At 39.8% G+C, this 15,613-nt stretch overlaps 1 protein-coding gene across 10 annotated transcripts in view; it reads right to left on the reverse strand.

Annotated features, from left to right (window-relative positions):
- The window catches only part of TENM3 (teneurin transmembrane protein 3), a 1,246,978-nt gene that overhangs the window by 419,177 nt on the left and 812,188 nt on the right, over window positions 1-15,613 (reverse strand). For 8 of the 10 annotated variants that reach the window (XM_032328838.1, XM_032328840.1, XM_032328845.1 and 5 more), the window contains one exon: window positions 3,466-3,744. The exons of 1 other annotated variant lie outside the window; for it this stretch is intronic. In XM_032328838.1, coding sequence (XP_032184729.1) covers window positions 3,466-3,744 — 279 coding nt within the window. The remainder of the gene's footprint in view (window positions 1-3,465; window positions 3,745-15,613) is intronic. One more of the 10 variants, XM_032328847.1, reaches the window with a different exon arrangement.

The following is a 15,613-nucleotide window of genomic DNA, read 5'->3' on the forward strand; positions in this document are numbered from 1 at the left end:
GGAATCCCATATGAAACCCAATAGACCGGAAACATTTGTTCCTCAAAACGCTCTGTAACTTCAAACCCCCATGGCTGGTGAAGAGTTAGTTTTGCAAAAGAATACATTTTATCACTTGTTTTGAGTCTCTGCTAACACGGAGATGTGTGACATGGTCCGAATGTTCTTTTACTCTTGCGGGATGCTTGGGCCATCAAAATTTCATTAGCCTCACAGCAGTGCTAGCGCCTTCTAAACTTGAACTGTTGGCCTCTTTATCAATAAATAAATGAAACCTAATCCCTTTTAGTGACTAAACCCTTCTTTGAAGTTCTAACTAGAACATTGGGCGCTCGGCTTGCATAATTTTACAAATGTTGAATAACATTTCTTTTTCTGGGGAAAACAGCCTTATTCACAGTTATTTCAAATGATGAAAACAGTCAACGAGAACTCCCATGCTAAACCGGAGAAAAACAAGTCGGTGTCTGGTTCCTAAATTAGTTTCATTTTGGTGAGTTATTTCACACATGTCCTTCTTGTTTCGACCTAGAGGGATATAATGGAACTTCCAAGGACGCGTCTGAAGCTTGTACAACAGTGAATGATATTAGACAATTAAACTAATGAAAGGCAAAGGAAAATACCACTGGGAAATCAATAGTCTTTCAAACTTAGAGAGCAATGAAAAATAATAGTATAGAATTGAATTATTTTAGTAATTGTATACTAGAAATATTTGACTAGAAGTAGGAATAGTTAAAAAAAAGTAATAGTTTTGGGGTTATTGCTTTGAAAGATGTTAGAAGACCATGTATAGGATTACAAATTTCAGTGTTTCCTTTCACCCAGTTTAAGAAACACCATAGTTTTTATATCAGAAAAAAAGCCTCAATGCTCTTGTTTTACTCCACAATTCAGTAAGTCTGCTAAAGATTTCAGAAAATTATGCCTTTCCACCTCTTAATGCAATTCTTTACTGTCAATGGAATCTTGCTCATTCTGACTAATCACTGAAAATTCAGAACAAATAAACTAATCTGAAATGTTCCTACAGTCATATATCCTAAATCCATGTGATAGCCAATGTTCATTAAGAGGCCATATCCATATCTATTTTATTTCCTCTTTTGTTTTCTTCCCTTGGCTGACCTCATTGGGAGTTCCTGGACCATCAAAATGTTTTTTTAAGAAACAACCACAGCCAAACCTTGGGGAAAAGAGTAAACACAAGTTTAAGTCCTCACTTGCCCAGCTCAACAAACATTGTTTTTGACACTTTATACTCTTAACTTGGCTGACCTGTTTACGCTCAACAAATGCTACCAAATGTTCTGAATTTCAAGGCAGGGCTCTTGAAACCCTCTTCCTGTCTCTCTTCATTCTGCTGCATAATCATCACCTGGAGAAAGGAAAGAGTGCACCTTTTCTTGCCTTGACATCTCCCTATGAACAAGGTCTAGGCAATCCTGGGGGAAGCAGTTCCTCCTCTAGGTAATCATAATCCATGCAAATGGTGGGGGCCAATGGTGGGAGAAACTTGGACTTCCTACCCTTCTTTCTACTAGTTAGTTAATTTATACCATTACCTTGAAGTTGACAATTTGGTAAGTTTAAGATTTTCCTCAAAGAAAAAAAAAAAAGGCCTGTTTTGGGGCATTCATTGTGGGATAGCTTTAACAGATATAGAATCTTAAAAATCATTACCTTCATTTTACCACTACAGATACAATAACAGGATACATTTGTTTTTAGGGAGAAGTAAGAGCTGCTACAAACGTTGTGGGTGGAAAGAACAAGTTGACCTGGTGTGAGAAAATATGTAATGGATACGGGTATGGATATGATGTTGAGAATCAGCACCGAATGCCTTCTCTTGCTGCCTTCTACTCGTTCCTATAACTACCAAAAATTTTATCATGTATTTTAGGGAAATCAAATACCGAGCACTACATTTGAATACAACCATTTTACCTGGAGGTTTGGATAGATGGGAAACAAAGTTGACACCAAATCTTACGCATTTAGGGTTAGTAACTTCTGAATCCACAATGAAAACTGATATAAATTCCGGTTTTACTGAGGTGGATGGATTAGCTCAGGGAAACGCTGGCAGCCTCATCTGAAGACTCATTTTGTCAGAGAGAACTGTCCTTGTTTTCCTGTGTGGGGTTGGAAGTCAGCGTCCAGCTAGAATGGACACTTCCAAAATGAACACATCGAGTGTGTGTTATTAATTGATCTTGATTTTGGTTTAATGGACTAACGTATTCTAACATAAGAGAAGACACTGTTTTAGTTGGTTTAAATTAGACTTTTTTTCACGACTAGAAAGGACAGTCACAATGGGAAGCAATAGGTACCACTTTGTACTGTGACTTCGCTAAAACTGAAGGCTGAATGGACCTGCTTTCCTATTGCAAAGCCAACTTGACAAAGTTGCTCAATAAATAACACAAATGAAATCCCGTCGGGGAAACAACCATCTTTCTTTTCAAATGTCATGCAAATCTTCCATTTTAATTTTCTCCTTGCTTCTTGATGCTTCATATACACAGAGCATCAATAACTAGATTGAAGTTGCAAGTGCAGTGCTAATATTAAATGTTGAAGGAGAAATGTCCTTTCGTTGTCTGGTATGTTGGCACTGATGCTCCAATGCTTCTTAGAAGCAATATTGACTAAAAATGAACTTTCCTTTGAAATCTATTATTGCATATAAATGACCTGTTTTTATGAACCTGCATTAGCTGTAAGAAAAAAGTCCCAATAATTCATAAAGATACCTTTCTTACAGTATGTAAAGTTGCTATTTAGCTAGCCTAAAATCTGATTTTTGGGTGTAGACTTAATTGCATAATATTTCAGTCCCCAAAGTGCATCAAAACTGTACTCGCCCTCTTTACCAAACTTTCATTGATTCTCCAGCTAATGAGTTTAAAGCATGATCAAATTTGTTCTTCCATCACTTGAGCCCTGTTAATAAACTACTCTGTGTGCTCCCTCATCCGTTCTAAGATTCTGCAGCTTCTCTCGGCTATCTTCAGGCGCATCTACAAAGACACCTTTGATTACCAGCTGGCTCTGGGGTAAACTTTTCCACCACTGGCTTAGCTACTTCCCAGAGGATACAAGGTGACGTGGTTCCAGATAAGTCAAAGCTAATCTTTTTAATTTTTTTTCCTGTACATAATCAAACTGTTTTTCAAAACTATAGCTAACACATCATCGACCGCTTGCATAATTTAACCATCTGAGGTCGAATATTGATTTTTTTTTTCCAGGAAAAAAATAAATGCACAATTCAAGGACATTTCTTGAGTTCTAGAGCATCAAAAAAGAAAAGAGAGGAAGAAGAAAGAAAGAAAAAAAGAGAAGGAAGAAGGGGAGGAGAGAAGAAAGGAAGAGAAGCAGGCGCCCGCGGTCAACAAAAACAGACAAAAGCAGTGAAGGTCAATACGATAGAGCAAAAAACACGGCACTTACCACTCTCACTGTCGGACTTGTTCTCGTGCTCCGTGTCTGTCAGGGTGAGGGCTGAGTTGGACCGACTTGACAGGCAGGAGCTGCGGCCCGATTTGACCCCCCTGCCCCAAAGTCTCATGGCATGCTCTGGGGACATCACTGCTTCATTTTCCGTATCAGCATCTGACCCTGCACTGATAGAGTAACCTCTGTGAGGAAGCCCCATTTCCGCACAAAATGCCAGTCCTCTTCGAGTTGCTGGTTCACAAACTCCTAACTGCCTTAGGGTAAAATTCTGTCCTAATTAGGGGGAGAAAAAGATAACAACTAGTGAGTATATGTTTCATTTCTTTTTTTTTTTTTAAGAAATCTCCCTAAAATAAACACTCAAGCATTTCGGTTTTCCAGTTACGGGCCCCAGGGGTTGACATCAGCCTCGCGTGGCATATGGTCAAGGGGGCACAGTTAAGGGAGGCTGTGGGGGGGGGCTCCTCGGCTGATGTCCCACATACCCCCACTGAGAGCTCTTCTGTCAACCACTTAAGCCCATAAGGACCTTGATTGAGAGGGGCGAGCCAAGGAACGTGGACCATGACAACTCAATCCAGAGAAAGGACTGGTTATCAAGGATAGAATTTCGTTCAGCCACTCATGAAGCAATGGAAATTGTCAGTCATTTCCTGGGTCTTGGCTCTAGTCCTAAACAATGTTTTTTTTCCCACCTAAATGTCGCTCCCTCGGTAGAGAAAAGAGAGTAAGTTACTTGGTAAGTAGAAATAGGGGCTTGGAAAGTCTTTATTACATCTTGCCCCCTTAAGTTAGCTATGAGCATAAACATATATCCTGTGCGTGTGCATACATTCACTACGTTTTGGAGTGTAATATCTTGAAAATCTGCAGACATCTGACTTTCTAGACATTTTGCTTTAATAAACACCTGGAAACATCTGTATTGATCAGAGTAAACCAATTTTTTGCAAATAAAATGCACTCTAAAGATAAAGCTGGAGTAATAGGTATTTAAAAATTAATGATAAAATCAAGTTCCCTGAAAAATAAATGTTTGTGAACCCTCCAGGCCTGTACAAATACATCGGAGCTTAATAAAACTCATGGCAAAGCAATAACTTCAAGTCAAAGTATTTAAATTAGGTGACACTCGAAAATGACTCCTCTGATTAATGATTTTGCCAATCGTGTGTTTATTCTTGAAATTTCACATATATTTTATCATACTATGGATGAGAAGAGAGAGAAATATGTTTGCTAGTCCAATACAGATATATATGGCTCTTCCTTTCTTGTCTCTTGTTGGCATGATGGAGTCTGGGTTTTAGGTACCAACCAGAATTAAAGTACATGGAAAGAACAACAGTGCACGAAGACTGATTCAGATGCTGCCGTATAATACCAACCTTTTAAGAATATGAAGTATTTATATCACTCACAGTTTTCATTTCCCTACTTCTATCTCTTCAATCTATGAACATTTTAAAGTTAATTGGCTGGTGTGAGATGTAACATGCATCATATTTTTTTTTTTCAAAAGAGGGTATCATAAATTATTTGTGATAATACAGTAACATGTGAAATCTTTTAAGAAATGAGTCAAATATAATGCACGATATTGTATGTATTTGGTTGTAAAGATATCAGTAGCCTTCAAGCCCCAGCACATTTTAACTAGTGTGGTTAATTGCTTTATTGCTGTGGTCGTATCAGAAGTTGGAATCAGCTTTATCTTGGTCAGACTTCCAAATGGGTTCTGACAAGGACACTCATAAATAATGAAAATCAGTTGCTACAATTAGCTACAAATCAAACTGCTTATCAGAGAGATTTGAGTAAGTATCTGAACAAAAAATATGTCATAAAAAAAAAGAAGGAAAAAAGAACCCATGGAAGAGTGAAAAAGTGGGCAAGTTTGATGAATTAAGGCATAGTATTAGCAGTAGTTTTTAAATAATTAGCGTAGCTTGTACTCACAAAAGTAAATCCAGAAAAGGTCAATGTCATGGACAGTAATGGAACAGTGGCGGAAGAACTTACCCACTGTTTCTTATACATCGCATTTTAAATGGGGAGACAGTGGGGAGGGGTCTAAAACGGTTACACAGCACCGTTAACCATGGTGACTTTTCAAAACAAGAATACTAAATGATTGTTAAGGGGCGAAAAGGGATGATAAGACCCTCTACATCTTCCCTCTACTTTGGGGGGTGCCCATTGGAGAATACAAATAAGAAGGAGGCTAAAAGCAGTTAAAAACTCCTTTCTAATCTCTGAAATGCAACTGAAAGTATCTTCCACATTATCGACTTTTACACTGTTAACATCTTGATGCAAAAATCTATGAGGGGAGGGACAGCGGAAAACTGTCTTCAGTATCTGTTATCCAGGTATGTAAACCCGGTTCACTTCGCACATAAATACATCCAAGGTACCGTCGCTGTGAACCCATACGTGTGTCCTGAACTCCTTCAACATCTGACGCTCTGAAATCAATGTCTCCCAATAATTCAAAACTCTCATAGGCTCTTTCTGAAATGCAAGCTGGAAAACAGGTAGAAGCAGAGGAGCCCCTGTTAGACCGCTTTCCTGGATTGAAAGTTGGCTTTCATTTCCTCTAGGAAAGAACATTAAACCCGACCTCCACTCGCTAGCTCTGCTCAAGTCACTTTACTCTTCTATTTTTTCATCCTTCAGGGCTCTGGTGACTTGTTTTAAGAGACCCTTTCCGTAAATGTGACTGCCATAAAGCAAGGCTAATGAGAACGGCTTACAAAATAGACACCTGGACAAATGTAATTAACAATTATAGAGAAATGTACAATTTGACCATGAGCAGAGGATCTTTTCCAAACTAGAACACCACTTCACCACCAACATTGACTTTTCCCTTTCCTTTATTCAAAAATATCTCTAGCCCAGACCTGCCTCAGAGCGTCGGCCCTATTGTTGCCAGTCCCCTCTTTGGTTTTAAGGATTCTTGCTTGTGGGATCCCTTGTTTTAAGGCAAACACCCCTGGGGAGATCTAGCGATCAAATGAGAATAGATTAGTTCTAGCGCGTTATTTCCCACAATCTATCAGTGCTAGCAAGATGGGCCATACTTATGGAAAACAAATGCAGTTTCGACAAACAGAGAGGTAGAGAGAAGAAAGGTTTCTGACTCGGGGAAGAGAGACAGCTGGTGGAAGGATCGTGGAGGTGGGAGGGCTGGGCGGGGGGAGCCCTCCTCGGGAGGGCTTTCGGGCAATGTAGAAATGTGCAAAGAGAAAGGCAGAAAAGATGCTTCTGGAATTAGCTAAAAACTTGACCATCTTGCTTTGGCTTCAAGAAAAACAAGAGATAAGGATACACTTATTCTTATTTTCCAGGGTTCCTCCAGATTGTGTTCTTTGCCCTGGTTCTAACTGGTTCTTAATGTCCTTCTCTGCCTTTTAGAATCTTTATGTTAATTCTATTGAGCTGAAACTGGTGAAATGAGTATTTATCTCCTACACGTTGAATTTTGGTAACCTTGGCAGTAGGGCCAACCCAGAGTTTCCCACTACAATTTGAAGCATTACCCAAACAATAAATTGCAGCCAGAATAAAGTATACCTGAGCACGAGAGTCATTGTGATTACAAGGCAAGGTTAGCTTGGATTGAATTAGGCATTTGAGTTTTACGACACTCATAAATTTGAAAATCTATGAAAAAAACTGAATCAACACAACGTAGGCAGGTTGTATCCTTTAAAAAAAAAATTCACACTTTCAAAAAGGGAGGGAGGGTCTGTGACTAAGTGGGCAGGACCAGATAAGAACAAATGTTTCAGGTTAAGGTTGGCACCGAGCAAAGTTACCCGTTCAGGAAAAGAAAGGGATGGAAATAAATGGTTTAGCTGCTTGGCCTTTTTCTCATACCGCATCTATAACCTGGTGAGAGCCGGGAAGGATTTTTCAAAGCTCAAGGCCAAGGAATGTTCTCCAGGAAGCAGGACATCCACTATCTCTGTGTGAGTGGAAAAGAAACAGACTGTACTTTTGGGTGGTCCAGTTCTGAACTCACGGGATTCTCTTCCCGTCCAGAGTCTAGAATTCTCCAGATTTTGCTTCTCTCTCTCCTTTTTTTGTTTTTTTTTAAACAGCTTTATTATTGAGACATAACTCATAAACCATATATTGTGTCCATTTGAAAGGTGCAAGTCGGGCACCTGGGTGGCTCAGTGGGTTAAGCCTCTGCCTTCCACTCAGGTCATGATCTCAGGGTCCTGGAATTGAGTCCCACATCGGGCTCTCTGCTTGGCAGGAAGCCTGCTTCCTCCTCTCTCTCTGCCTCTCTGCCTACTTGTGATCTCTCTCTGTCAAATAAATAAATAAAATCTTAAAAAATAAAATAAAATAAAAGGTGCAAGTCAATGGCTTTTAGCATATGCCTGACGGTGTGTAATTATCACCACAACTTTACCCTTACCCACTCATCCTCGCCCTAGCCCTAGGCAACCACCGATCCACTCTCTGCACTACAGATTTGTCTATTCTGAACATTTCAAATAAAAGAGACCCTACAGTGTGTGGACGTCTGTGACTGGCTTCTTTCACTTTGCATAATGCTTTCAAGGTCCATTCCTAATGTAGTATATATTAGTATTTCATTTTTAGGGTCAAATAGTATGCATTGGGATGGAATATATCTAGAATAGGGAAAAACTTAACAGGTCTGACTCCACATGGCTCTCAGATCATGCCCACAGCCCCAAGATAACCTCTGGACTTCAGGGGCTGAATTCTGCCTCATTCTGATGTTAAGTCTCCATCCCAAAATGAACATGGGTGAATGTTACATCTATGTTACAACTATATCTTTCCTCAGGGATAATCTGAAGCTTCCCCGCAGCTCTTTTTCATCAAGGTAGATGTAATCTCAACGCCTGTGATTATAAAAAACTGTTCTGTCCTGCCCCGGGGAAGCAGACTTGAGCTTGCTGTCCCATCTCCTCCTCTGGCTGCCTCTGTAATAGACAGTTTGCTTGCTCCACACCTGATGTCTCTGTGGTTGGCTTTGCTGCCCATCAGGCACATGGACTTGGGTTCAGTTACATATCCACTCATCAGTTAATGGACGTTTGAGTTGTTTCTACTTTTTGGTTATTATGAAATACTGTTAGGAATATTCGTCCATATATGTCTTTGTGAGAGGCAGCGCTGAGTCATAGGGTAGCTCTAGGTGTTATTTTGGGGGAACCTGTCAGGCTGTTTTCCACACTGGCTGCACCATTTTACGTTCCCCTTCCAGTGTATGGGGGAGCGGTCCTATTTCCGCGTATCCTTGCCAGGACCTGTTATTATCGGTAGATTCCTGTATTACGCTGCAAGTTTGCAATGGGGAACTGGGATGTAGGTCGGTGGTTTTGAAATTGGGGGGACAAATTAAGAACTGTTGTTCCTTTCAAACAGTAGTTGATTCTGGGAGCCTGCTCTGTGAATTATTATCATTTTATGCTATTATTTTTTCTTTGCTTTCTATTATGCGGATTTAGTTTTTGAAAATGGTTTTCTACCAAAATGAAAACCGCTCTTTAGCTCAGAGAGTCCACCTTTGAGACCAAAATCACCTGCTCTTAAACATACATGGACCAATAACAATTCCCATGGCACTGTTGCAAAAATTAAAATAACTGGAATGCTTACCAGAAGGGAATGGCTGAATACATTATGTGTTGCCCATGCGATGGAACATTATGTGGCTAGCATCAACAGTGAGTCTGGACCTATATCTTTGGATCTGGAGGGAAGCCCATTACATGTATTTTAAAAAAAAAAAAAAAAAAAAAAAAAAAGAAAAAAAAAAAGAAAAAACCCTATACACACACAAGTTGCAGAATGGTGTGTACAGTCTGATTCCATTTTTGGAAACTAAGAGAGAGAACCAACACATTATGTGAGTGCTTATGGTTTTTTTTTTTTTTTTTTAAAGATTTTATTTATTTATTTGTCAGAGAAAGAGCAAGCGAGAGCGAGCACAGGCAGACAGAGTGGAAGGCAGAGTCAGAGGGAGAAGCAGGCTCCCTGCGGAGCAAGGAGCCCGATGTGGGACTCGATCCCAGGACGCTGGGATCATGACCTGAGCCGGAGGCAGCCGCTTAACCAACTGAGCCACCCAGGCGTCCCAGTGCTTATGGTTTTGAGCATGAATGAAGGTGAGGAAGGCATGAAAACTGTTGTGATGATCATTTTGAGGGACTGCAAGTGAAGGAAATTAGTGATTTTCTATTTTATAGATTTGAAATTTTACTTTGCATGATCATTTCCTTAATTTAAAAAATAGAGGAAAGAAGAATTAGAGCTTGTCTCCTTTTTTTTAAAAAAAAAAGGAAATACATTTTTTTTAATTTGTTCTTTAATAGTTCCTATTCAATAATTAGAATTTTAACTTACTAGCTTCTCTCGGAGAAGCTGGCTTTTAACTATCCTTCCTCATTGATTGTAAAGAAGTAAAGTTCTGTAAGAAACATGGGAGCAATGTTTGTCTCTCATTTCCTTTTTGCCCTTTCTTTTGACATACAAGGCTTTCTGAAAAGGAGAACACTCACCCCTTTCTTCTGTAATAGCAGTGCCCCAAACTGAGTTTGGGAAATGGATAGAAGAATCAATATACATTCAATAGACAGAAATAAAATAACCTATAACTCTCTTTAAATATTTTCCTTGGTCATTGTGACTTTGAATGGGTTATCCCTTCTCAGGCACGGAGTGACATTCCTCCAAGGGCAGGGCAGAACACAAAACTACAAACTGGGCAAATATTTCTTACTTGATGCTTGTGGAATTAATGTCCCCAGCACCTTATCCGGAGTTCCCTTTTTTGCTGTGTTTGCAAAATGATAAGAAGATCATACAACAATAGAAATGTATGTAACTTTTTCCCCTTTGAGACCTAATGCATATTTTATGGGACAATCCCAACGCTATCACCTTCTTAAGTTAAATTTGTCACCGTTTGAATAGAATACCCATCCTTGAACACACAACAGAAATTTCAATGCTGATATAATCTCAACTTATGAGGCCCTACACAAAACTGCATTTTAAGAATTAACTTCAAGTCCCACTAAATACCTAAACCGCTCCACCCGTGTTATGCTGTATGTAAAATACAAATACCTTTCAGAGCTTGCTCCCTGTGTCTGTTACTGTGATATTAACATCCATCCCCACAGACGGGAAATCTCCAATTCTTAGAAGACAGAGACCTCGACCACTGTATGTCATAATTATAATCCAGTTTATTACTCAAAACTTGAGTCTAATGGAAGCCATTGCCCGATGGCATTCATCCTGACCTCGGTGGGGAAGGTCATCTGTGTGCCAGTGAGGACAGGAGGTGGGAACGCCACCGTGAACTTGGGGAGGAGAGTGGGAAAGGAACACCCCAAGTAGGTGTGTAGGCAGAGAAAGCGGGGTTAGAATGAATGGCCCAGAGAATTCACATTTTCTTCAAGAGAAGATCTGCAAAGCTCCAGGGGAGGGCAAACCCAGAAACTGAATAGGAGACTTATTGGCTCAAATCAGAAACACGGGGTCACGAATCTGCTGACTTCTAAGGAAGGAGCATCTTTGTAAGCCTGAATCACAAAGGATTTCCATGTCCACCACGAAATAGTGCCACTTGGATACCCGCAGCCATTTGTAATTAGGGAAATAACCTTCCAACGGGTTTTTATCAAAAGCATTCTGAAATGAATTTGCTTCTTATTTTCGTGTAGTGATTATTTCTTTGGAACAATCCGGGACCCGGGGATGATCACATGGCTCCCGCCTATCTGCTGGTGTTTGAGTCAAACGGCAGTAGGTATTGGTATAAATATGCATATGGCCGGGCGTGAAGCAGCAGGTGCTTAATAATTGCTACCGAAGGCACCGCGGCGATTCACAACGTGGATCCAGAACTGGCCACGTGGCGAGGACCCGATACAAAGTTAGCAGGAAGCCAGGGGGCTCAAGACAGGCCGAGGCAGGAGGAAAGGATTACCCCCACTGTGGCCGGAGGAGGGCTGTAAGCTACATCTATCTACTCATACCTTCTGGTAGGTAATCTACAAAGCAGGTTGGCCGCCGAGTCTGAACGAAGCCCTTGCCTCCTTAACAGCCCAAATTAGTTAACAATCGGTTAGGCAGGGGGGCTAAAAGAGGGAGCTCGGAGGAAAACATGAACATGGAGAGATGATAAACTGAAGCTATTTAACTTGTGTCTTTAAGTACAGAAATGGAAGGTTGAGTAAACATGACCGTCTAAATCCTTTAATCCCGCCGCTGACATTTATAGTGACTGAGAAGGATTAATCATTTTGATCTCTAAATGAATCATTGTAAGTAGTTAATATTTAAAAGTAATAAACTTTGGAGTTGTGGTAATTAGCCTGGTGGATCTGATTAATGCTTCGGATTTTTGTCTTTCTTCATAAAATCCTACTCTCACAAAGGAAAAAAAAAAAAAAGTTTTCTCGGCACCAGTAAGTATTTCAGAAGTATTTCAGAAAAAGGGTTTCGGATTCCTTTCATTTTTGTGTGATGACAGAGGTGAGGGGGAACACGGGGGAAATGAAAAGTTTGGGGTATAACTGGAAATTCATAGCAGCATAAAGTGCTGAATGGTAAGACCATATGGTCATATTTCTTTTGAAGTCTAGGATCAGTTCCTATTATTCACTATAATGGCATCCAAGACTAAACTAAATCTCGGTCTTTAAAATTAAAAGCATTTTGCTCTTGGCTCTCAAATCTTCCTCTTTCACAATTTCCAACATGCTGGAATGTTTAATATATTTTCATAATGCAAAAAACCCAAATAAATAAAATAAAAAGAAGAGGAGTAAGAAAAAAAAAAAAAAAGAATGCATTCCACTTCACTCCTGAAAGACACATAATTGGTATCTTGAAGTCACGGTTAATACTATTTTTACATCTGCCCGATGCTATTAGTGACATTTTAAAATGATATGTACAACCTTCATGTTCTACATCTAAGAAATATGAATCTAATTCTTTTGACCTCTCTGGAACATACAGCACACAGAAAGATTTTTAAATTATTTATCATTTTCGTAATATTCTAGCAATAAAACCGCTCCCCTCCCCCAAAGTAATCTATATCTAAGAGCTAAAAATGGGCCTTTTTCTATTTGGAAATTGATGAAAATGTTTTCAAGGCACGGTCCCTCCCCTTTGCCACCAACTCTTCATTCTCTCCCTCAGCACAATCCTGGATATGTTGTGGATGCTATTATCCTAATGGGCAAAATGTCTTTATCCAGCAAAACATTAGAGTGCAATGCCAGCAAAAGTTGTTTTTAAGAGGATTGTGGTTATGGTTCAGTTGAGACAATGTGCCTCTGCCCAGGACCCAGTGCAATCTCACCCCCTGGCTGAAGCTGGATGAGAAGAGGAGATAAACCCTAAACTTTCCATATTCAGCCGCATGTGCGGCCAGCTTCCTTTCTTTCTTCTTTCCTTTCTTCTTTCTTTCTCACTCTCTCTCTCACCAGTTCTATGAATGGATTTTTGTTGTGTTTACTTTATATACCTTTATCAATACTTTTGAGTAAGATATTGATGAAAGCAATTCATAAATTGCTCTTTTTGGGGGGGTGGGCTTCTTCCTAAGCCCCGTCGTCAGAATTGTCTAGGACGTCCTCACTTTAGGAATGAATGCACTGTCTTCACGAGTTCTCAGGGGTCAGTACAGTGGACCCTCGAATAACACAGGCTTGAACTGCTTGGGTCCACTTATATGTGGTTTTTTTTAAATATATAGTACAGTCCTAGAAATGTATTTTCTCTTCTTTGTGATTTTCTTAATAACATTTTCTTTTTGCTCTAGTTCACTTTCTTTTAAGAATATGGAATATAATACACATAACATACAAGCATACAAGTATATGTTAATTGACTATGTTACTGGTAAGGCTTCTGGTCAACAGTAGTCTCTTGGTAGTTTAGTTCTGGAGGAGTCAAAAGTTAGACGTGGTTTCTCAACTGTGTGGGGTGTCAAGGTCTCCAATACCTACGTTGTTCAAGGGTCGCCTGGGTATATTTTCCCCTGACAACCACACACAGGAAGCCATGATGGGATGTGTAAGTCTATTAAGTTATCTGTATCTGAGGAACTGGATTAACAGCCCAACAGAGCATGACATTCAGCGAAGGAGGTTGTCTCCTTGAAAAAATGTGTTCAGGATTCCAACAGGGAAAACCTCTCACCACCAGAGCCTCTTCCATTAATTTTCTGCTTTCCAAGGTGGGAGGAAATCCCCAGGCATCCCACTCGTAGTCACGTGGTACACAAATGCTCAGTGATGGAAGCCAGGACGCGAGCTGTGCCGCGGGGGTGTGGGAGCTGGGATTAGCTACTGCCTTTCTCAGACCAACAGGAAAACAGATCACCTTTCCATGTGTTTACGGACCACTTGAATGTGCTCTTCTGTGAACCACTTATTCATGCCATTTCCCACTGGATCGACTTTCTGTTTTCAATTTGCAAAAGTTACTCTTAATGTATTAAATGGAGAGACCTTATATCTGTCACATGAGCTGTAATCACAAGCCCCAATATGGCAGTTTTGTTTATGGTATTTTCATTTACATGTAGAATGTTTTAAGTTAAAAAAAAATTAATCATTCAAGCTTTTCTTCCTGGGTTTTCTCTTTCTTTCTTTTCTTTCTTTCTTTCTTTTTAAGATTTTATTTATTTATTTGATAGAGATCACAAGCAGGCAGAGACAGGCAGGGCGTGGGGGGGAAGCAGGCTCCCTGCTGAGCAGAGAGCCAGATGAGGGCTCAATCCCAGGACCCTGAGATCATGACCTGAGCTGAAAGCAGAGGCTTTAACCCACTGAGCCACCCAGGTACCCCGGGGTTTTCTGTTTCTGTTAGAAGGGTCTCCCCTATTATCGAGAGGTACACATAGTCTCTGGGGCAGGCTGTGCAGCTTCACAACCACTTTTTCCTTGCCTTCCTCTGTTATAAAAGCTGGAAAGCAAAAATAGTATATGTTCCCTCTTCTCGTGCCACTAAGCATAGCCAAGTATAACAGTTCTGAAAAAAGAGATGTAGGAAGACGTCTCTGGGGAGTGAAGAGAAACAGTCCAGAGTAAAGAAGGCCTTCTCACCTTTGCATTTACTCTGATTCAGCCAGGAATTATGAAAATGCCACAAACATCTGGGGATCCACAGGACAAAGGTCACGTGCCAACAATGGCGGAAGGAACCGGGGTTCTGGGTGGCATCTTCAGATAAGTATCGACTTACACCCCTGGACTTCTTGTTTTGTCAGGAAAGAATTAATGGTTAGATGTCTAAGCCATTGTTGTGGGAACTTCCTGCTACTTACGGGTCAAGTTGTTCCTCCTTTATTCCATCTTTCAAATTAACTTCCAGAATTTTTTTTTTTTTTGCTTTACTTTTTACATTTGTCTTTAATCCATCTTAACTTATTTTTGAATATGCTGAGAGATATGGGTCCAATTTTACATTCTTCCAGATGGATAGCCAGTTGTGCCAGCACCATTTATCAAATCCCACTGAACAGAAAAACCATTTTCTGTTTTATGCTAAATTTCCCTATATACTAGGATCTATGTTTGAAATTTTCATCTATTGCACTGACGGACTTGTCTTTATTTATGCCAATATCAGACAAATGTGATTATAGTGGCTTCATGTATTTTTCAAAAGATACTTGTTAAGGTCATTTTGTCCTCATTATTTGCCTTTTAAATCTATTTTTGGCTATTTTCAGATGTACTCCTGCATGTGAAATTTAAGACCCCATTCTCCAATTAAAAATAAACCTTGACTTCCACACATGTATTTTGGGAGAAGTGATACTCTTAGGATATCAGTCTTCCCTCCTAAAAACATCGACTGTCTTCCCATTTATTTGGATCTTGTTTTATGTCCTCCAGTAACATTTTATAGATTCTTTCATATTAGGTCCCATACCACTCTTACAAAATTTATTCTGAAGAGTTTTATAGTGTTTGTTGCTGCTGGGATAAGAAGTGTTTTTCTGACTTCCAAATCTAGCCAATTTTTACTTAATAATTACTTAAAAATAGTATTTAACACACACCCGGCATTTTTCTAAACAGTTTACATCTCTTAATTCATTTCATTCTCAACA

The sequence above is a fragment of the Mustela erminea genome, chromosome 21 (genome assembly GCF_009829155.1).
Source record: "Mustela erminea isolate mMusErm1 chromosome 21, mMusErm1.Pri, whole genome shotgun sequence".
Classification (NCBI taxonomy): domain Eukaryota; kingdom Metazoa; phylum Chordata; class Mammalia; order Carnivora; family Mustelidae; genus Mustela; species Mustela erminea.